This window comes from Cygnus atratus, unplaced genomic scaffold (assembly GCF_013377495.2).
Source record: "Cygnus atratus isolate AKBS03 ecotype Queensland, Australia unplaced genomic scaffold, CAtr_DNAZoo_HiC_assembly HiC_scaffold_105, whole genome shotgun sequence".
NCBI classification, from domain to species: Eukaryota; Metazoa; Chordata; class Aves; order Anseriformes; family Anatidae; genus Cygnus; species Cygnus atratus.
The window spans coordinates 26,341-49,339 of NW_026109698.1; the positions used below are offsets into that span (position 1 = coordinate 26,341).

The following is a 22,999-nucleotide window of genomic DNA, read 5'->3' on the forward strand; positions in this document are numbered from 1 at the left end:
CATGGTGATGAGTCCTTAGCTCAGGCTGTAAGATTTACTTTTTTACACTTTTTTTCTTAAGAGAATTTTTTATTAATGGACTCTGGATCACCTATCTCAGACAGTTTGCCCTTGTGTTTCTCAGCACTCAGTCAGCAGAAATCATTGCTGTGTGCTTCGTCTCTGCTCATCTTGATAATAAACTTGATATTATTCATATATAAAATAGTGTTTAATATATAAACTGCACCAGAAACTGGAAGAATTTGTTAGAGTACAGCTACCACTCAGGATAATGGCAGCAGAACATGATCAGCACATGAAAAGGCAAGGTCCCTTCTTCAAGGAATCTGCAGGGTTAAGTGGTAGGAGCTGCTCTGTCGGCAGTAAGATCTGGTATGCAGATTATCTCAACGGAAGTAATTTGATCAAAACTTGATTACATTTGCAAAATATTATTTAACATGTTTGCTAGCACACTGAAGTACGAGCGTAAATAATTAAAAGTAAACAACAGTTGTCCTTGCTTTTGTACTGTTTACTTTGCAGAATACTGAATTTTTCAAATTAACAGTGTTTGCATCGTTAGTGTGAATTAACGAGATTCTACTATAGCTGATTTTTTGTTGCAATTCCTGGCTTAGCAACTGCAATTGGAGTAATAACAGCTGCTTAAAACTCCTGGGTGTAGATTTCTTCCCTGTTAATGATCTGTTCGCTGATGATTTAGTATCTCTTGAGAGTTTAGTTTCCAGGCTTGAGGTTGTAACATGGAGAAGACAGAATTACCTCTCATTCTTGTTCTCTAGAGTTATCGTGTCATACTAGAGCCATACACATCCCCACTAGCTGGGGTGCTTTTTTTGTTCGTGCTTTCAGTTCTCAGTCCGAAAGGAAAACAGAGAAGCAACAAGGCCCATTCTTCTCAGAGACAGAAGATACTGTGCCTGACATGAATACATCTAAATTAGATATAAATATCCCAGATATTTTCTCTTCTGAGCCAACTGATATCTTAGATGTTTTTATGCAATAAGTGCAAGCTCCTTTAAATAGCTGCATTTTTTGCCTCCTGCTGAAAAAGTGGCTGAGTGGTTGTTTTGAAAGAAGTCTTGGGAACTTATAGCAGGTATTTCCTGAGCAAGTAGCAGAAGAGCCTGGATTTATTCTAATATACCTTCTCTGAGCAAGGCTGCAGGTGAACAATTTTCTTTGCACAAGCAGAGAAAGCAGCTTGTAGTCACCCAGGTGAGTGTTCAGAAAGCAGACTCAATGAGCATGTATCTGACATGTCCGTCCTTTGGCAGCTCAGTGCAATCCTTTTTATTCAGAAATGCAACAGAATTTGCAGAAACCCCGCCCCCCAAAAAAGCCAGTTTTATCCAGAATATGGAGAGGGTGTTAGAATGATATTTTAAAATGTGTGCTTGGGCTTCTCTACTACCCTTGCCTTCCCCTATGGTAGCCAGCAGCCAGCGTGTTCCTGGCTTGCTGAGCTGTAAATTTAGGAAGTGAGGATGCTGGGGGAAAAAGGATTTTAGGCTGCCAGAAAAATGATGCACCAGTATTTCAATATGTGACTCACTTATGGTAGGTAAATAACAAAATGCTATTAGCTTCCTGCAATAACAGCTGATTTACGTATCCTGAATAGTTTCCAGATTCATATGAAGCTATCGAGGTGGGCAGTCCTCTTTAGTGACTTTTGAATTTCTCCTTTCAGCTTTTCTCCTTTGCGTGTCTGCACATAGTTGTACACAGGCAATCTTAAAATTACGTTGTAGGTTTACTGTTTTCTCTTTTTCCATTTAGGAAAAGAAAGAATCTGAATATGAAAAGCTGATACTTGCTTTGAAAAAGGAACAAAATATTTATTCTACACTAGTGAAGACCTTTAAAGAATCTGATAGGTAAGTACTTCTTCTATTTTGGTGGAAAATCTAAACTCAAAGGGCCAAAGTTAGAAGTTGTGAAAAATAGTGTAGCTTAACTGGAGTGGTCATTATTTTGTACAGGCCAATTGTTAATGAAGCTGTACATTGTAATGAAGCTTTTACAGCTACCTGTAAAAAATAGAAATATTTTTTTCTTTCCTCCTTAAAATAGAAATATTTTTTTAAATTAAGGTTGCGTTATCTCAATTACCTAAATGCTTCTAAAAATATTTCTCTTTGGATTGGATTCTCAGCTCAGTCAGATGTCCATTTATGTACCAAAGAAAACAGCTAGATTTTCAGAGGAGGTACTTGTCCTGTGTTGGACTATAGGGGAAAAATCAAATCACAGGGAAATGTTCAGTGTAGGACTGATTTACCATAGTTTACTCCTTCTAAAATGCAGGTAATGATTATTTTCAAAGTGCCACCTTGAAGATTGTGATGTAAACATCATCAAGAATATAATCAAGTAAGCTTTTGGAGAAGTTTAAACAAAACAGAATAATTGACATTTTCATAGGATATTTTCAACGCAAAGCCTTCAAAAGCATATTAAACTTTTCAACCTTTTAAAATTAAAACCCAGCATTCTAGAAAGAAACCTCAGGCCTATTTTGTGTCCTACTATTGCGTGGCAGTCAAGGAGGAGACGTTATGGAATAAAGAAAATTCTTAGCCTTTGGGTAACAATGTTATTGGTTTTAGTAAAATGTGGTTTTACTGTTATAATTACAAATATCTTAATTAAGTATTTGGAGAATTTGGGAGACGGCTCCTAGCTCTTCCTGCCTGAAGGCTTGTACCTGCCAGCTTTGTGGGAACACGTTTGTATTTGCAGTCAGGGTATAGACCCCTATAGTTTGAATGCCAGCAAGTGAGTACTGCTAAAGTAGATGAGATCCAGTATTTGAATTAAGCGCATTAATAGTAATGCCGTCCTGTGCTTGGCCACAGCTCAGCAGCTGATAATAGAATCTTTTTCATTAGAAATAGTGGTAGAAGTCAGATTAGGGAGATTACTTCTTATCTCGAGGAAAAGAGCGCTGCCTTTTGTGGCTGGTTTCTGTTGAACAATCACCCAATGAAGGAAGAAGCCAGTTTGGTTTAGTATTTCATACAAAGGGCGCCCTGCCATTGAAACACGGTCTGAGGGTGAGGGGATTGTGGCTATGCTGTGTTGTAATGACAACACTACGTAACAGCTCTGCTACCAGCTTTTCTTAGGATACCTTTCAAATGGGGAAAATTATAACTGTACTTGACTATGCAACTTGAATGGGTATTTTTCAAAATAAGCTACCTGATGTCAGCACCAAGACATTTCTTGTCTCTCCAAGCAGAGAATTGATGCTTTTTCTCGTAAAACCTTTAACGCAGGAAAGGAGAAAAAGCTTACTTAACTTTTAGTAATGTGGTGGTTTGTTTTTCTTCTTAATTTTTGCTGAGCGTTTAAGAGAGCTCTCTCTTCAAAGATATTCCTGAGCCAGGGAGAGCTGGTTAAAGCAATGGTTTCTTGTGCAAAAAAAACCCGACAACAGCACACATGTCAGAAGACAGACTGAGAGTCTTTTCATATATGCTGCCTTTTAATTAATGCATTTCTACAATATGCTCTTCTTCTCATGCAAGTATGATATACTGTCTACTTCTGTCTAGTCTCCTGTAAGACAGATTTGAATTTTGTTTGAAAGATTCCTGGATTGTCAGACATTTCCCTGTAGCGGATTGAAAATTCTACAGCAGCTTAATTTATCTTAAAGTACTGAGCTTTGGAGTGAATTAAATGTCAGAATAAATAATACGATGAGTTCAGTAACACCTTGTTATTTTTTATTAAATCTAGTTTATTTCATACTATTACAATTTCAGTTTTTAGTGTACTTAAGTCTTTTTATGGACTGATCATAACTGTGTTGTCGATGCTGTTGAAGGGTAATGGGGAAGATCTAGCAGGGGACAGCTGGATGTGCTGACGCTGTGAGAACTAGGAGGCAGTGACTGATGGTAAAGTAAGCACTTCAGTGGCTATGTTGAAAAAAAGCTGCTTAAAGAATTAATTCATGTTGACAAATTGTCATTTTTAAGTTTTGGAATTTATACTCAGTTGTGATAATTGACGTAATTTCAACTTGAAAGGTCGCTTTACAGATTGTTGGCTACCTGAAGAATTAAAATAGTTGGATTGTGCCTGGGTCATATTTTCAATGAAATGTGATTTTTTTATCATTTTTTTTTTAGTGGAGCATTATATTGTATAGCATAGTTCTGTAGCAAGGGAACAAAGTTTCCATGGTCACCACATAATGGAATACACAGAAGTTAGTCATTTTAGTTTTCCTTAAAAAAAGTACAAAGAAATTGGCCCTTAGAATATATCTGTCATTAAGCTGAAACAATCAGCATAATTCAAAGCAGCAAGAAAGGGTGTGGATGTAAAGGCTTATTCTCATCTTTCTGTGCAGGGATTTGTTTGTTCCTATGCATCAAAATGATGTAACTGTGTGATGAAATACAGTGATGGCTACTGTGAAATGGTATCTTTGTGGAAGCCTGCGCATATAAAAGAAACTGCCATGCCCAACAGAATTTATTCAATTGAAATCTTAAAGATTTTTTTAATATATATTTCTGTTTTTCTCCTTTTTCCATAGTTTAAATAGCTTGCAAACAGAGCTAAACAACATCTTCGTGTTACGAAAACAACTAGAAGACGACATTCTGGCTAATCGGAATCTACAGAAGATCTTAGAAGATCAGATTAAGGATGTCAAAAACCGACAAGGTCTGTATACATGTGCAGACCATCCCTTTTCTTGGTCTTCTTGCACAAAAGAAAACTGGTTTTATTATAGTTAGTTTGCAGTGATGGAGAAGAAATGTTTGAAAGTAGATGAAGGTGTGAAAAGGCGTCTTCTCGGCCTTCTGTACTGAAAATTATTTGAGGGATTTGTAACAGAATGTCTTTGAGCAATCATGGCATATACAGAGGCACAGTTTTTCTCTTTCCCTGCAGCAAACGTTAGTAATTCTATGGCAATTCTACTGCAGTGATTATTTCAAGCTGCCTACAATTTTGTACCCGTAGAATTTACTGTTTTTCTGCAGAAATCAGATTTCTGACTTTGAATAAATCTGTGGCCATGGGATCAATTTCTGTCCGTGGAATTTAATTATTTCACAATACTTTGATAAAAAATTTTTGTCTCAGGAAATTGCTAGACTCCTCCTAACACAAGAAGTATTTCCAGAGAAGAAAAAAGTAGTTGGTAGTTTTGTTATTTTGTAGTTTATTCAGAAATAGTAGAGCTTTAAATATAACTTTTTTGTTTGTTGTACTTCTTTGAAGGTGTTTTTAATATATACTTAAATAGAGCAGTGAATGATGTAAGTGGACATTGTTAAAGATAGTTCACTGCACATATACAGACACATCGGTTTTATTCTGTAGGGGATATATAAAAAACAATAAAGCCTGTTCACTTACCTTTCACTTAAAGCTTCAATTTTGGCATCATTCCCTTCACAGCTTTGATAAGTGACAAAAGGTAAGCTTCTGCCATTTCAGAGTTTCTGACCTCAAAAGTAAAGAGGTGATGAACAACCAGGGGAAGTCAAAGGGACCTGGGGGCTCTCCTGGGCCCAGTTGTCAAAAGCAGTTGAGCTGTAGGTGAGGCTGTTAGGGAGGAAGGCTCTGAAAATTAGTAATTATTTGTGAAGCTTTGAGTCCTTGCAGCTGCCATGGGATCAGTGTCAGAGTGGGGAGTAGAATTTGGAAGTCTCTTTGTCGTAATTTAGATATGCTTTCTCACTATTTAATGAAATAATACAGATATATAGAATAATAGAGAATTAATTGTCTATGTTGCAAATGGACAGGTGTTTATTGAAATGTAACAAACCATTCATATGGCTATAGAGGAAATTAAAAAGTATTTTCAATTCCATTAATTTTCAATTATTTTGAGCCAAAAGCAAAATAAATTCCATAACTTTGTCTAACCTGGCTTTTTGCATTGAGACTTTGAGTTTATTTTCATAAAAATATGGCTAGAATAACTATCGTTGCCTCACTTATCCTTCCTAAAAATTATTTCTAATTGCAATGCTAAATATGCAAATTATAATGCAGAATTACATTCACGACTCATGCTGATAACAACAGAAAATGCAGCATGTCCAAGCGTCAGAAGCACAAAGAAATGTAAGGACAGAATTTGGTGAGTTGAACAAAAAGCTTATTTTGGTGAATGAAACATTTTAACTGGCCTCCCTGAGATTTACTAGTAGGCACTTATTTGGAAAGTCATGTTTTTGCATTTTATGTTTTGTTTTCCTACAAATAAATAAGAGTTTCTGAAATAAATTCTGTCATTGGTTATTTTGACAGATGAAACACTGTCCTTCTGTGGAGATCAAACATCCTATATGAGTATTTGCTTAGGAGAGCAAGATCATTTAAACCTACAGATAGACCATCTGTCTCTTGAAGAACTTAAGAAAAAGGTATTGATCTGTTTTATTATTTACTGGTTTTAATGGCTTAATTCTGCCTCATTTATAGGTTGTGCATCTCTCATGGAAAGAAGCATTGTCTTTATTTAGGTACGGCTTGGTAGTTCTGAAAGGATGTGATATTCTTATCTGTGTGGTTTGTGATCCACCTTTTATGAACTGTTTGTTCTTGTTACACAACATGAGCTTCAGAGTTCGATGAAACGTAGGTGGGTTGCTGCAAAGCTTTTATGCTAGTTAGCTGGATTCAAGTTTCAGGCTCAATACCTTATTTTAGTCATCACGAAGTATACCAACTCCAAAGAAAAGTTTTTGTATTAAGTATTCAACGATGTGTACCTCATCTGCCTTTATTAATCATGAAGATGGTAGTGGTGTCTGTAATTTATTCTTCTGTATAGCACACTCCATCCCAGGCATTACAGATCTTTTGATAAATAGGGCATGTTATAAAATAACCCTGAGGTAGGTTAACATTATCTCCATTCTACATTAGGAGAACTGAAATTCACAGAAATTAAATGTGCAGGCAATTGTCAAACAATAAATCAGTATTGGAGTACAAAAACCTGTTCTCTTGATGCACCCTGTGCATTGATCTCTGATCAGTGCACCAATTTATGATAAGGACCTGTGCTCAATACGATTGTTTGGGTGTGAATGTAAGTGAAGTTTTACCTTTCTCATGGCCAGCTGAACTGTAGGCAGGTGTTCAAAGTCTGGAGGTGGGTAATCTGACGGAAAGAAGCTTGCCTTACACTGAGCGGGTGTCAATAAAAAAAAAACAACAAACAGATTGTGTCTCAGTCCCATCCTGGGGTTATACCACTTTTATCACTGAAAGTATTCCCTTTGGCATGTTCTGTGACACTCAGCAGTAAAAGAAGTTTACAAACCATTTCTTACCTGAAAAAGGGTTTGTATGCCTGTATGCTGATCTGCCTTTTCCAAATATATTCATTGTTCTAATAAAAAGATTTCACTTTCTTCTGCAAACATTGCTTTCTTGATTATACTGCAAGTCCGTGACACTAATATCTGTTTGAAAGTCTTGAACTTGATTGTCCTCTGTGGTACGGATTTTATATTTGTGAAACTACGCACATTGGTAATGTCTTACAAAGGGTGTCTGAGATACAAGAACAGATTGTTTCTGAATATTACTATTGCCCTGTAATGGTGATTTCAGTTGCACCAAAGTGTTTCTTCTCAAATCAGCCTGTTGTGAGGTGTCGTTGGGTTTCTTTTTGCTACTGAATTATGAAAATTGCTATTTTAACTTAATAACATGGTTGGAAACTAGCCTCCCAAGTTTAGATTTTTTGAACACTAACTTACAAATATATGATCATGTTTTCATACACAGGGAGATTGTCTCATGAGCAGATACAGAATCCCTGGCTTTCCAGCTCTGCTCTGTATATTCACCTGGAGAATTGTATATCATAATTTGTGTTCATACTAGTATGGATATTACCAGTTTTGCTTGTTCTTCCTTGGGTTGTTCAGGTTACTGATCTTCTCTTGATGGTTAAGGATCTGCAGTCAATTAATCAAGAACTTAAGAAAAAGCAGCTCGGACTCAGTACAACAGATTCTCAAGGGAAGGAAGCACTAAAAATATTAAACCAGAGTAAGGTAGGTTTTCTGTGTTAAAATAGTGAATCTGACTCTCGCATCTAATATACCTTGTGGAATCATTTACATTAGTGCAAAATGACTGTAAAACCCTAGGAGCTTAGATTGCTAATTCCTTATAATAACTTTTTAAATTAATGATGTAAACGACTTTAAGAGGTTAGCACAACAGAGAATCAGCTTAATTCAGCAAGTGTTCAGTGATGTGGTTAGTTGATTTTAAGGAAGCAACATACACATTAAAATATTTATGGCATCTGTGGTCTGTTGGTTTTGCCTGTTGAAAGGGGAAGAGTTAATTTTGCTTTACAAAGAAAGCAATATCTTATATAACATTTTAGCTATTTCTGAATGTTTGCTTGTCTACTGTTCACAAGAGTCATCCTCATGCTGTGCCTAATTCTGTGACAGCTTGGTTCATATCTCGTCTCCACCTGCAAAACGACTAGGGTTCACAATGGCCAAAAAAGTAGGATTAGCACTTTGGGCTGCTTAAAAACATGTTTGTTCGTTCATGTAGAATGGAGAAGTGGACAGCATTGTGGCAGAGTGCTGAGAGATGCAAGGAAGCACTCATTGCTGGGTGTTTGATGCTATTGCCAAAAGTTAAGACTACTTTAGCTGTGGGGAAGAAGAGTTCTGGGTAAAATACTTCCAAGGATTTTGGGTGCTGGATCCCCATGTATCTTATTATACGTGAATATTGAAGGGTATTCAGCAGGCTCTGGTAGACTCTAGTGAACCTTCTAGCTTGTTATAATGTATTGCTGGAAATGTGGCTGGTATTACTTTTCTTCATATTCTGCTGTGGTTTTTGTGTTCAGTTACATCGTTCTTGTATGCTATATATTGAATAGGAAGACAAAAATATAAAAGAAATACTGATGGTAGTATTTTCTGTCTTGAATTTCTAAATCTAAATTAAACTCAAAAGAACAAGAGATAAATAGGAATAGTTTGATTCAGGTGCATGTAGGGATTGCCTAATTCGTGAACTGTCACTGCTGATGATTTTTCTGAAGGACTCTGGAAAAAGGGCCATGTCCTTTACCATATGTGCTGCAGATGCACTGGGAGCAATCAATAGAAATTACAAAATTATTCTTGCTTTTTCATTTTTAAGACATATTCGTGTTACCTTTAATTGAAACATGTCTTAAATTATAGATCAGCCTTTAGGGGTGCTGCGTATTTTATTAAAATAATGAATTTACATGTTACTTTAATGGATTTGCTCTGTAAAGCTTGTGGGTGATCTGTTTTAAAGTGCTTGCACTTTACATCCTTTAATATTTCTAGTAATTTGCTGTGCCATCCTGCAGAGGGTGCTGCACCCCCACTGATGCAGTAGTTAATAATACCAAAGGAATTTTTGTTCTGTACTAAGATTATCATGACAAGCTATCATGCTCTCATGCGTTTGTATGAGCATGAAAAGAACATGTAGGGCTACTTACTTAAGAAGCTGCCTATGTGAAATGAGACGCAGAATGACAAAGAGTGAAGCTTGTAAAATATAAATAAAGCCTCAAAATTCTGGTGAAGGAAACAGAAAAGTAAAATATGGTATTTTAACCTGTGCCAGAATGATGACGGTACTATAATGCTCTGAAGTTAAAGGAGCTGTGATTAAATGTTTTTAGTTTAAAAGGTACCAGTTCATCAGTCTTGTCAATAAACAGCTACCTGGCTTTCAGGCTATGGATGTGACAACATTATATTTTGTGTATTAATAACCATTGTCAGAAAGAACAAGTCCTATTTTTTGTGTGTATTTTAGGCTAGAATTTGTTGGCAGGCAGTGCTGAGATGATGCTAACGTGCTACAAGAGGAATTTGGACAGATACAGGAAGATGTACCCTTCGTAGGTTCTTAAAATGAACCCATCTTTCTCTTCCTTCACAAAGCTGGAGCACAAATCAGATGAATCTGCAAGCTGGGGTCTCTGCAGGGCATCCCCAAGGGTCTGACAGCCCCTGGTACTCTAGGTTTTGGCTTCATGTTTGGACAGGAGGGAGGAGGAGGATAGAAAAAGGTTGGTTTTGTACTGTCCTCTGAACATCTGCTTTCTCTGAGAGAAGCAGTCTCAGTGATTTCAGCCTCCAGGGCTCCAGGGATGTTTGCAAACCAAGCATATCAGTGGTTCATTTAGGAAAAAACATTCTCAAGGTTTTCAGTCTCCAAGGAAATACTTTAAACAGGCAGCTTATTCTCAGTAGACTTTTTTCTGGCCTTAAGCCACATATTTTCTTTTAATATTTTGTTGAACAGTAGATTATATTCCTTGGAGAACAGAAGTTTCTTTTCAGCCTCTTAGACATAGGACCAGGCTCAAACTGCAGCCATGTCTTATATTAGTGTGCTATAATCTGTCGGTCTGATGTAATAGTTCCATTTTTGAGAAGCATCACTTATGAAGCCCAATATTGGCCAGGGAAACACATACACTAGAAAATGCTGAGTCAGAAAAAGGGGTTGCATTGGGTAGGTAAGTTATATGTGCAAACTAGTTTAATACACAAATGTATTTAATACACAAATTAATTTGACGACCTGAATCTGCACATGGAAAATTAAACCTTAGCAGTTTTTTATAATAGTTAATATTATTGGCTATGATGTCCCATGATTACAATGCAAAAATATCTTTTTTATTGCATATCTTTGCTACGTACCACAGTCCTATCTGTCTACCTCTAGTTTTCAGACTGTCTTTAGTTTGTGTTGTCCCAGAGAGCCAATTTCTAAGTGAAAATACCAAAATAATTAAAACGTGACTCAGAAATTAGTTTTGCACATAGGTTTCTAATAGTAAAAGGAAAACATATTAATATGCTGCACCATTGCACCATCCCCTTTCTACCTTTTTTAGTTCTTACTTAAACCATTAGAGTTGTTTATAGTGCTAAGAGTTGGAAGTTAAAAAGGCGCTTCTCATTTATTTCATATATACATTTATGTGCCCATTTTGTGCATGCTTAATTAAAAAGAACAACAAACCCCACACATGCATTCAATTCCCAGTGTTCTTCGAAAGTAAAAATAACGCTCCTGAAGCATCCTGTTTGTCTGCAATCGGGCTGACGTGCTGTGAGCCAAGACTTTACAGCACGTGATGCTGGGGAAGCAGGTTTTTCTTTTCATGTCATAAGTTTCAGCACCGCACTTCATATCCATCGAAGCTATAAATATCACATCCACGACCTCTAGACACCAGTTTCTTTCCTGCCAGTGTGTCATCTGAGGCTCTGTACCTATAATCTCAATTTACTGCTTTTTCTGTAACTATGCTCAAGATTCTGCTTTTCTTGTCTTAGGGTAATTTTTCTTTAGCCTCAGTCACACCAAAATATGACTGTTATACACAACAGTGCTATATTATTGCCTCTAGTGCTTTAAGACTAAAATTTTTATCTAATGCAAGGTTGCATCCACTGTGCCAGTGCTATATCCTACCTGTGGTTTAGGCATGCCAGGCATTGCATCATTGATAATCACCATCACTCTTGCATGTTTCTAATATTTAATGAGGTTCTAGCAGCAAAGATCTTAAATAACTATCTTTTTCTATTAGATTGGGAAAAGTTGCTATAAAACAAGTTGATATAAACGTCCAATCTGGTTGAGATTCTATTTTAGAGTTCCCTAAATGTAGCTGTTTGGATGCCATCTGCAGTGATACAGAGGCTTGCCTGTGCTGTGTTTTCATGTGCCTTTATCCATACCCCCTCTGCCTCTTGTGCTGCTGCTCATTCCTCCCAGCTCAATGAGTTGTAACTGCTTGTATGGTTGGACCTGCTCTCTGGCTCAGGTCTGCCACACTTTGGGAACCTTTGTTGAAGTTTAGTATTGATGTGTGCCTAAACCACTATACATCGCAAAAATCATACCACCGTGCATTCAAGAACTCCCCCAGAAAGCATGAGTTTTGCTCTGTGAAGTACCAGAATGTAGCCAGGAACCTGAATAAATTGTTCACGTTTTTCTGCGTTACTGTATATGTAGTGGTATATGAGAAAACAAGAATAGCAAAGCTTGGTTATGGAACGCAGCTGCGAGTGTTGCATCACAGGTGAGCGGTGGAATGTGGTGACTGCAGGTCCTCTGGGGTGCATCCCAGAGCTGGTTGAAAGACAGTCATTGTACTCAGATTGTTGTCTGAAAGGCTTTGCCAGAGTGTGACTACTGAATGTAATAATAATAATTTTTAAATAAGAGGTTTCCGTATGTCTAGTATTAAACTGACTTTGGTAAGGTTAGATTCTGTACTCTCTTGCCGAAGCAAACTGGGTTAGGAGGTAAATTATGAAAGAGGTGAAAATATTCTCTTCTCCATGAGCTGGGTGTAAATGGAGCTCACTCGGGAGTGGTCTGTACTGCTGTTGAGTGATGAGCAACCTGTGTCTTGTTCCTTGCTCAGGATTGTTCCTCAGGTGTAACACCCAGCAAACCAAAGGCGATTGTGGTCCTGCCATCTGCTGTGCTGATTTCAGGGACTCGAGTTCTGCTGCTGTTCTAAAATAAAGTTGGGGCTTCCTCCTCTTTGCTCAGGAAATATTAGTTCTGGCATATGGACTGAGTTCTGTGAAAAATAGGGAAAATGATGATTTGGCACCATTTGCTGCAAATTGACAAGTTTAGGCAAGACAAAGCAGATGTAACCTTTGTTACAGTAAGTCTTTTTTAGGAAGCTACATGTGTTTTCTTTTAGAAGTGTCTATGTCTTGGATGCTGGAGAAGAGCCTTAATTGTGTAGCGAGTGAAAAGGAATTCTGGAAGTGGGAAAATAGGCACATTGAGAACATGACTGAGGATAGGGGTCCTTTGTCAGGAGAGGTTAAATGATGTTCATTTGTTTTGTTAAAACGGAGGGGAAGGGGGGAAAGTGTTAAATAAAAATGAAGTAATGTGAAAGATAAGGTTTCATTGTAATATGAATCATTCCTGTTTTTTATATTAATTTCCTTTGATCTTGTTGAAGAAATCTAATTCAGTGTTTGTTACTTTGTATTACAGGCTTTTTTTGTTTTCTTTTAAGACATGTCACTGACTTATTTATGCATGTTTCATATCACAGTATTTTTTTGTGCTACATTTTCACATCATTCCATACTTTGTGTAGTTTCTTGAAACAACAGAAGAGCCTGTGATGCAGACTGAAGATGGTGACAATGACACGAAGATGCAGAACAGTCAATTTTATGAGAGGGTCAGTCAGGTAGGACTCTGCTCTGGGTACATTATGTTACACTACTCTTTTCTCTGCATAACCTTTAAAATTCTTGCATTCTTAGAACACAATATCTTTTGCAAACAAAGCATACTTGTCTTGGTGTCTGATTTTGCTTTCAACTGATTGTTATACTAAAGAGTTTCTGAAAGCTTCTGCCTGTGTTTTTCTGCTGCTAGGGTTTTCCAGTCAGGATAGCTTCCATTCTGGTCCTTATTTCCTCCTGCTTGAATACTCATAATCTTCCTTAATGGGGATGATAGTCCCTTGAAATTGTGTTTCTTTATACGCACACACACACTCAGTTTCTCCGTTGCTAATCTTCAGCCTCCCTTGTAGTTGGGCCTCTAGTACAAATTATGTGAGATTCTTCTGCTGCTCTCATTGATGAAAAAATATTGGACGTCCTTCCTCAGGGTTGAAATACTTGATATCATGGTAATTTGCTGAAGACATTTTCATACTTACGTAAATTTCTGGAATCAGCTTTCCTCTGGTCATTCAAAATAAATGTAGTAGAAAGCATCACGGGATGAGAAAATCACGGTGGAATGGACCTCAGAAGATCATAGAGTGCAATTAAAGTTGAATGTTTCTAGTTGCTTGAAAATGGTAACATGCTAAAATCTGACACAAAATGGCACATTTTGACTGGTTATGTTGACGAATAATGATGTTCTGTTCTTTGAAATTTGTAATTTCTGTGTTTCTCTGTTTACTAGGTATGCCTTCAGCTATCCATGGATTGTCCTTCCGAGGTGGATAAACAGGTAAATGATGTATTGTAAAGATTCTTATATTAACCTCATAAACATCTTAATCTCTCACTGCTGATGTGTACTGATGAAACTGTATCCAAATGGACACAGTCTAAACTCTCACGTAGTTGATAAAAAGATTCCCATTGATTTAAATGGGGGTAGAATTACTGGAGAAACCCCATGTAGAAGTTGTCTCCAGTGTAACATAAATGAAGTTGTAAGCTTGTAAATACTATAAGTTGCATTCTGTCCTTGCCATCAGGGTTTGCACCTGGAGATGCCAGGGCAGAATTTGGTACTTTGAATATAGATGTTTCAAAGGTAAACTAATAAAAAGTTAGCTAAAATCTGCAGGCAACATTCCAGAAGTTTCGTATGTATTCAAAGATAAATACCCTCGGGGAAATCTACTTAGTATTAAACAACTGATCACTATGAATTAATCATATGAAATAGATGTTCATTAGTTTTTCTATTAATAAATAGTAAGTGAAATGTCTGTGGATGCTTCTTAATGTAGATAAAGGTCATCAGGAATTACAAAACCTGATTACAAAAAGATAACAGCCGTGAATTTAATAGAACATTGCATACCTGTCTAATAAGAAAATGTTTGCAATTTTTTAACAGATAACTCCATCAGGCTATTCAGAGAGTTTCTGCAAAGATAGACATTATAGGAATCCAAATAAGCCTCAGTTTGAACATGATACAACTGGCAAACACTTTGGCAGAATAGGGATGAGTGAACATGAAACAGAAGAGATGAACTTGCTCACATCTCTTTTAAGAGAAAATAGAGCATCTGTACTTGAATCTACGTAAGTATGTGAGAGATGCACTGCTTTTGACAGTATTTCTATTTGAGAAGAGAATAATTTTGCTAAAGTGAATTTAGATAATGGCACTGTCTAATTTACCTGAGAGATTGGCAAGGCGCCTTCAGAGCCATTTTAGTCTATCATGCAATTAAGTAATTAGGAAACATACTATCAGTCGAAATCCTTATGAAAAAACCATTACAATAAAAAAAAATCTCCGAAGTTATTGATACATGGAGTTTTACTGTACAGAGGAATTGTTTTCAGGATGGGGGCTAGCAGTGCTAAAGGGCACAGATGATGATATGTAGTGCTGATTTTTTTTTCTTTTTTTTTTTTTTTAAATATTAAAATATCAGAAAGCACAGACCAGTGAATGGTGGTGTGCTGGAAGGGATGAATCTGTATTGCTGTAGAAGTGATACGTGTGAGAAACTGAGGATGGAGGAAACGGAGTTACAGTGACTGCAGTGTTAATTCTGAATGGACGTTGCTGGTATGCTTTGTGGCCTCTGTCCTTCCATCTGAACAGCTTGGACAGAGGCTTGCTTTCTGTAGGCAAATCAGGGAGTCTGTGTCCATATGCTGCAGTTGACTAATTGGTTATTCCAGTGTAAACCACTTCTAGGGCTGCTGAGATGAACCATGTTGTAAGTACTTAGGTCAGTTTTGAATCTAGTTTAACAAATGTTTTGTATGTGTGTGCACAGGCGCTACGCTACAATGTAATCCATTCCCAGGCAAAATGCTCATTTCTGTAGGATCTGGACAACATCAAGAAAGAAGTTGTATAGAAAAAAAAAACACATCATCATTACTTCCCCCCCCCCCAATTTCATGCTTTTAAACCACTTAATCTCCTGGTTGAAAACTGAATTACAGCTTTGCTGGAGATCACTCTCATTTTTCTTTTTGTTCTTTCCATGTTCTAAGCCTATATACAGTATGAGGGGACTTTTTTCCAGTGCCCGTCAGTGTTGTTCCTTCAGCTAGCCACACCACAGTGCTTTCTGAAGAGCAATGGGAATGACCTTCCACATACAGAGGGCTCAGCAGCGCTGGTAGCAGAATGTCCTCTGGAGTTACACAAGTCAAATCCTGTTCTGGGTTCAGGATGCACTGCAGTTGACTTTACTCAAGCAATTCTGTGTTTTTACATTACTATCTAAAACTCTCCAAGAGGCATAAACGGACTTAGTTGCCAAAGCACTATTTAGTGACAAATGAGGGGATGTTGCTCTTAGAAGATGAACAGATAACATTGGTTTATTTGTTAACATTACTTAAAAGTCTGCTAATGAGTGATTCCACCACCATCATCTTTAGCATTTTAGTGTGTAATATTTTCTATATCCAAGTATAAATGTCCTGACTGACTGGTGATGAGCCTGTGCTTTGGGTAACAATTCTCACTAATGACATTAGATGCCAGACAAAGACATAAAAAGCCTAGTTAGTTTCTACAACTTCAAATGCTAACTGTATAAATACAGTTGTTTTAAATGCTGGTTTATATGTTTGGTGGCACAAACTGCTCTTTATTGGACACATGAAATCATCTGTAGAATTTGAGGACTTGCTTATGCCTTAAGTGCCTCTTATTTGGCTTCAGTTTCACTTAAAACATTGCTTTCTAAACAGTTGTTGATGGACCCCTGGTTATCTGTGAGGCAGTTTGTTGGTCTGTAGTGAGCTGTTTTTGCAGGCTTTTGGCTGCTTTCTCAGTTTCCAACTTCTATGTTACATTAGAAATACATGAAGGGACACATTTCAGCAAAACTCAACATCTAGAGTCTCCTGTGTTTTGGTGGGAATTTTATTTTTAAGGTATTTCAATCAGAAAGTAAAATGGTTTGAAAACCCATTCCTGTTTCTTATATTACTGTTACGTAAGCAATTGATTTAGCTACAAGAGGTTTACTAACTGTTCGTGGATGAGGAAAGGGGTGATAGAGCATATATGGTCATGAATTCGAGAAAAACATTGATGAGATAATTTGTGTTATAACTCATGCTGTGAAAATGTTTCAAAACCTCGGTTCATTAGTGAGTAATTCATTAGTGAATAAAAGAGTCTCCTGGGAATCTCAAGTATGTCAAGACACTGCAAAAGTGTTTCTTAGAAGGTGTTCTTGTTTGCTTAAATAAAAATAAAAATTCATGCCTTTTCTTTCCTCCTTCCTGAGTATAGCAGACAAGAACAAATGAAAATTGTAAATGAACTGTTAGATCATCTGAACACAACTGAGCAAGAATGTTCAAGTGAAGATATAGAGAAAAAGGATGAAAAAGATCTTAGGCAAATGATTATTCAACTAAGAGCTGAACTCAAACATTTCAAGCAGGTCAATAAATTCTTAAAGCAGCAAGTAGAATTGAAATCAACTTTTGATGGGAAAGAGAAGCTTTATCCAGATGCAACGCCACAGATTAATAAGGATATTGAGTTGTTGAAAGTGGAATTGAAAGATGCAGCTACACAAACAATGACTTTAGAGGGTAATGTCATGAGATTGAAACATGAAGGCAAAAAAGGAGCCTCAGAAGAAAAAACAAAATATTCAAGATTAAATGCAGAAAGAGAACATCAGCAGGAAAATGTGTTTAAGAAGGGCGAGCAGCATGAAAGAATTTTTTTTTCAAGGAGAACAAATGAAGTAAGTTTATTTAAGATTCTCTTTTTAGTACTGAGGGGATAGATGTACAAAAGAGAAAAGTACGTTTCATTTCTAATATTAAATCTTGCTTTTGTGTAATGTTTAAAATTAGGAGAAGAGATATATGCCAAATATATTTAAGATAATTGTTCTTAATATTTGAATCTTTTCATCATGCACTTCAGTATGCCTTAGACCATTAATTAATTGAATTTCATTCCTCACGGGGACTAGATACTAGTGAATATTATTAGCTATTTGGAAAGAGAGAAAGTTTATAGCATAGTGGCCTGATTCTGTACATCCTTATATCTATGTTCAGATGGTCATAAAGTACAGAACTAAGAGGCAAATGGGGTCTAGAAAATTGAAGACGTCCATAATGTCTCAGAGCATGCTGGTGAAGACTTAATGGTAGATTTCAACAAACTCGAATCTTAATTCTGTGCTTTTATTAACATCTTAGCATTGTGTCTTGCTCTTACAGAAGTATGACCAGTAGCGCTCTATAAAACTGTGGGGGCAGTTCTTCATATTTGGTTTGGAAACTAGGTGCACAGAGTCTGCTTTGTGAATACAGGCTTACTTAATTTGCTTATGCCAGTTCAGTTTTCAAGCCTTTTGAAGGCAGGCAGCCTCTGATCCTAAACAAAGAGATGGAACAATAGCGTCTACTAAAGAGTTCATGTGTATTGTTTCAGTAGCAGTTATAGAAGCTAAGTTGAAAACTCTTTGAAGATCTTAGCTCTTGCAGGGGAGACAAAGGAGAATCTTGCTTTTGACTTTGTGCACTTCTAATAGAGAATCTTGTAGCACCTACTGCAGGAATGGTTTCCATGACTTTAGTGATCAAGAGATTTCTGAGAGCTAGTGATTTATGTTCCAGCTTGTTCTTATTCTCTCCATTTCATTAAAGGAAGGTGCTTTTAAACCACGAGATGTTGTCTGTACTGGAATAAGCATCTCCATATGGGATTTTAAGGAAAAAATTTTGGCATGCATGGTCTTCCCTGGAAAACACCCTAGGGAATTTTTGCCAATCTTAGGAATAGGTTGTGATACACCTGAAAAATCAAAATCCAAGTAACTCACAAAAGCAACGTCTTGCTTCACCAATCAGCTTACATGTAATCAAACTCTATCAGGGCATCTTCGCTTGCTAGCAGAGATTCAGTTACCTTCTTTTAAGCTTTCCCCATTGGTGGTAAGTTTTCTGTCTTTAACAAAAAAAAAAAGTGTTTGGGAAAGAAAGACAATGATAATGGAAATGTTCTTAGGCTACTGTTAGCATTCTTAGGGTATTGGGTATATGGTCAGTTGTGTTTGGCAGGCAGGCTGCTGTGATAGCTGTGCCCACGTCTTTAGGATGCCTTGGCTAGTCTGACCAGGCCCTTCTGAGGCAGAAAGGAGTGGATCTGTTTGCCTTGTTCTATCCCAGGCAGCTGGCTTCAGGAGCACATGAAGAGATGAGGGCAGGTGGAAATGAGGAATAATAAAGATGGATAGTAGGGGCTGGGTTTTGAAATCCTAGCTGGCCTATTAATGAAGATCTGCTTGTGATGACTTGCTTAAAAGCATGAGTGATGTCTTTTATTTGCTGGTCTCACCTCTCAGGAACGAAGGACAATCTCTGAAGGCAAGCAGAGGCCTGTCTGCCCTCCATGGTGAATACCAAGAGTTCTTTCTGCAATTCTGGTCACTGAAATCTTTTTTTCAAGTTCCTGTTTTCATTAAGTTTCAGTATACTGTTTTGGTTCATCATGTTCCAGATGCCTCTCTACTTTTATGAGTTGCAACCTCAATGCAGTTTAAGAGTCTTCTTGTTTGGTCTAATCCAGTGTATCTGATATTTCTGAATGGCTTTTATAAATAATTTCATATAGCCTGCTGAACTGGACCTTAAGTAATCTGGGTGATATGTATGTATATGCAACAGCCCTGAGACAGGTGGAAATTGGTCAACATTATTTGTGCATTTTAGTAAAACTACCAGGAAGTTCATCTCAACTGGATTTATTTTTCAGCTTCCAAATGATATTGTATTCATTTATGTACAAAACGAATTGAGTATATCATTAGGAAAATGGAACTTGCTTTTTATTATTTTAAATTGTATAAAGACTATAATTGCTAAGAAATAAATGTGAAAAAGTATTTCAGAATACATTGGGTGGTAAAAGAAATTACAGGACTTAAAACACTAGTGGAGCAAATGAACGGCGAAAGAAATAAACTAAATCTATTTGAACATGCCATTATTGATTTTTATTATTATTACATAGCATTCTATAACTCTCATCAGCATATTGCATGTTTTTATCTTTTTGGAGATAGCACTACTTTATGCTCTGTGGTTTAAACAAGGACACATTTATTTTGTGTGGAGTCTTCAAGAGGTGAGGGGCTAACATGTAGTGATTTCCACTAAAAAATTTAGCTTCTCCTCCCAACTCCAATGATGTAATGTTTGTTACAGTAGGAGACGGGAATTCTGCAGAAGCAATGCATAGAGTGTATTGCTAATTAACTATTTTTGTTTATAAAAAATTTCTCTATGGTAGAGCAAATTTCCTCTGCAGCTGATGCAAAGCTATGTTCATTTGCTCAAAGGTATCAAAGGGCTGGTTTGAAGTAGTGCCTATTGGATGGAAAGAGAGGAAGAAAGGAAACATCTTCAGAAATTTAGGAAAAATTAGAAAGATCCTTTTTTTTTTTTATATTAAAAAAAAGGATTTAAGGGAAACATTTCCTGGGCTGTGAGATATGATACAACTCACGAGAGTGGGACGTAGTTAGAAAAGTCATTTTAGGTAATAAACTATTTTCCTAATGCTTATAAAAATTTAGGGTTAGCTAATACACCTACTGATTAAAATCCTTTGCTTAGTTGATGGTGATTTTGCTGCCTTGCTTCATGGACTGGAAGCCACTCACTGGGTGGTTGTGGATGCATAAGCAGCACTCACTCAGAAAATTGAACCAGTGGCATAGGCTCACTGAATGTAAGTTTTCCATGTTGCAAGGGTATTGCAATCTTACTATTTTATGTGACAGTTGACTGAATCTTTATTTTTCCTGGAATACTAGCTTATACTTCCTTTATGTGACTGCTACATTCCCACCTGCCAACCTCTCATTTTATTCAATACCTTTTTCAGACTGATTCTGCTTTCCTGCCCAAGAAGTCCCGTCTGCCTGTACTCCTAAGATCATCCAGACCACTAGAAAATGTGCCTTTGAAACTTTGTGAGCAGAAATCAGATTCACAACTACAGCATCATACGAGGCTACCTTATGAAGATCTGAAAGCATGTGAAGTACAAAACAAACAATTCCAAGCACAAACAAATGGAGAGTTACTATTGAGCAAGTCGGTAACTGAAAACCTTGAAGAAGAGCCTGCAGAGGAGAGCACGTTAGTGAGAGGTAGATAAACAATTGTGTTTAAAGAGCAGACATAATAACTTGTAATGCTGCTTGAAATAGTGTATTCTTTTCTTGTAGAAAGTAAAAACAGATCACTTTTACATAAGTACAATGCTGCTTATTCTTAATATTTATTGGGTAGGCAAATTATATATAGATGACTATATAGAAAACACTGTAGTTTTTTTCTTTTAGTTAAATTTATCTTTGCTGCTAGAATGTATAACAGCTTTGTATGGAATAGAAAGTCCCTTGTATGCATGGCATAATGTATGTAATAAATGACAGTTTGGGAAGGTCCCACACATGCGCACACATACGTCAATGTTCAGGTAAATGAAAGATTTCCTTTATAGGATTCCAAGCCTAATGAAAACAGTAACGGAGACAGGAGAATATAAAAATACCCAATTTGTTTATGCTGCATAAACAAGATTTTCCAATGTTCCACTGATCGGTCATCTGTGTCTGTTTTCAGTGCAGCTGGGTTAATTTAAATTTACTTGTTGACAAAGTATCTGGATCAGCAACGTATGACAAATTTGTAAGGCAGAGTACAATGGGTATCGTATAAAGATTTGGAGTGGTTAAAAAAATACATTTAGCAGTAAGACTAAAAACTGGGTAGAGATGTAAAAGACAGATGAGGGACAGAGAACGTGTAAATATAAGAAGTAAGATTAAATCAAGCACCAAGTGAGCTACTGTCAAAAGCAGAAGTTGCAGAGGCTTTGATGTTAATGATAACATTATCATGGTGTGAGAAAGATATGGCATGACTCAATTGTACATACTGAAGTTGATTGGACTGTAGCAGTTAGCTTTGGTAGGTGCAAAATCCATGGAGAACTCTGAGAGGGAAAGTGCTTTTGAATTGTATCCTGAAATTACCCGAATCTGTTAGTACTAAAGTCCTGAGATTTCCTTTTCGTACTGGTTTCTTTACTCTGCAGTGGATAACACTTGTACTACAGACAGTAATTCTGAGACTTAATGCAATGGAAGTTTGCAGAAGTCTATAATCAGTTATAGTATTGGATGAACTGTTTAGCCTTTTCTCTAAGTTTAACATGAAACATTTAAAAATACACTATAAATGATTAGCTGTTATATTACAAAGGGGACTTGCAAATGTTTGTCTTCATTTGTTGGTAGGATGCTATTCACATCCTTGTAGTTCGAGTATTTTTAAAAACGTGAAAACACCATTTCATACCACCAGTAATGTTTGTATTACATTCTCAATAGTTGCTCCTTAAATGATTTTCCTGTTCTAAATTATCAGAGAATCAGGTTTGTGTGTGGGTTGTGATTTTTTTTTTAAATTTGTTTTTAACTATCTCCACTTGAATTTTTTTCCATTCACATGCTGCCTTCTGTTTTCCCCCCTGCTATTCTTCAGTCGCCTCATTGATCAAACTGGACAATAGTGGGGCCCAGGTTGACTTGCAAGACATTGAATTGGATACAGGGGTCAAGAATGAATATCTGATGGACAAAAATCAGCAAAACTGTCAAGGTAGAGCATTTAAATTGTGTGTGTGTGTGTGTATATATATATATATAAAAAAAAAAATTTAAAACTCTAGTGTCTTCTAAGTTGTGTAAAATTGTAATTTACTGCAGGCAATTGTCTCTTTTGCTGCTATATGTCAGTTTTAAATCTTGCTTATTTAGCTGGTATGGATTAACTGCTCTAAGAATCCCAGTTAGTCTTTTAAGGGTTATACTTTCAGAAGGGTCATGGGGATTTATGAGTCTGGTTACCAGTAAAAATAATGAGTTGTGTGCCTAACCCTGATCTCTACTGCTAATGTCCTCACTTCTGAACACTTCTCTGTATTAAATATGTTTGTTACTTTATGCTTCTGCATCTAGTTAAGAACTATTGCAATGAATCAGTTGAATGACAGAATTTTGCTTATCTGAGTTATTTGAAAGCATTCAACTAGGTTGAAACCTAACGGAATCATTTAACAAAAATGTAAATAGTCTTAGTGCTAATATTAGGTGTTTCTACATAACCCTTTAGTCAGT

The 22,999-nt window shown here is 36.7% G+C and overlaps 1 protein-coding gene across 1 annotated transcript in view; it reads left to right on the forward strand.

Annotated features, from left to right (window-relative positions):
• The window catches only part of LOC118252108 (CDK5 regulatory subunit-associated protein 2), a gene marked incomplete at both ends in the record, with an annotated part of 46,896 nt that extends 24,415 nt beyond the window's left edge, over positions 1-22,481 (forward strand). Inside the window, 10 exons of the mRNA XM_050716629.1 lie at positions 1,792-1,889; positions 4,568-4,698; positions 6,304-6,419; positions 7,938-8,066; positions 13,190-13,285; positions 14,020-14,067; positions 14,689-14,879; positions 17,071-17,536; positions 20,695-20,962; positions 22,365-22,481. Of these exons, the coding sequence (XP_050572586.1) occupies positions 1,792-1,889; positions 4,568-4,698; positions 6,304-6,419; positions 7,938-8,066; positions 13,190-13,285; positions 14,020-14,067; positions 14,689-14,879; positions 17,071-17,536; positions 20,695-20,962; positions 22,365-22,481 (1,660 nt within the window). The remainder of the gene's footprint in view (positions 1-1,791; positions 1,890-4,567; positions 4,699-6,303; positions 6,420-7,937; positions 8,067-13,189; positions 13,286-14,019; positions 14,068-14,688; positions 14,880-17,070; positions 17,537-20,694; positions 20,963-22,364) is intronic.
• Positions 22,482-22,999: the final 518 nt, after the last annotated feature.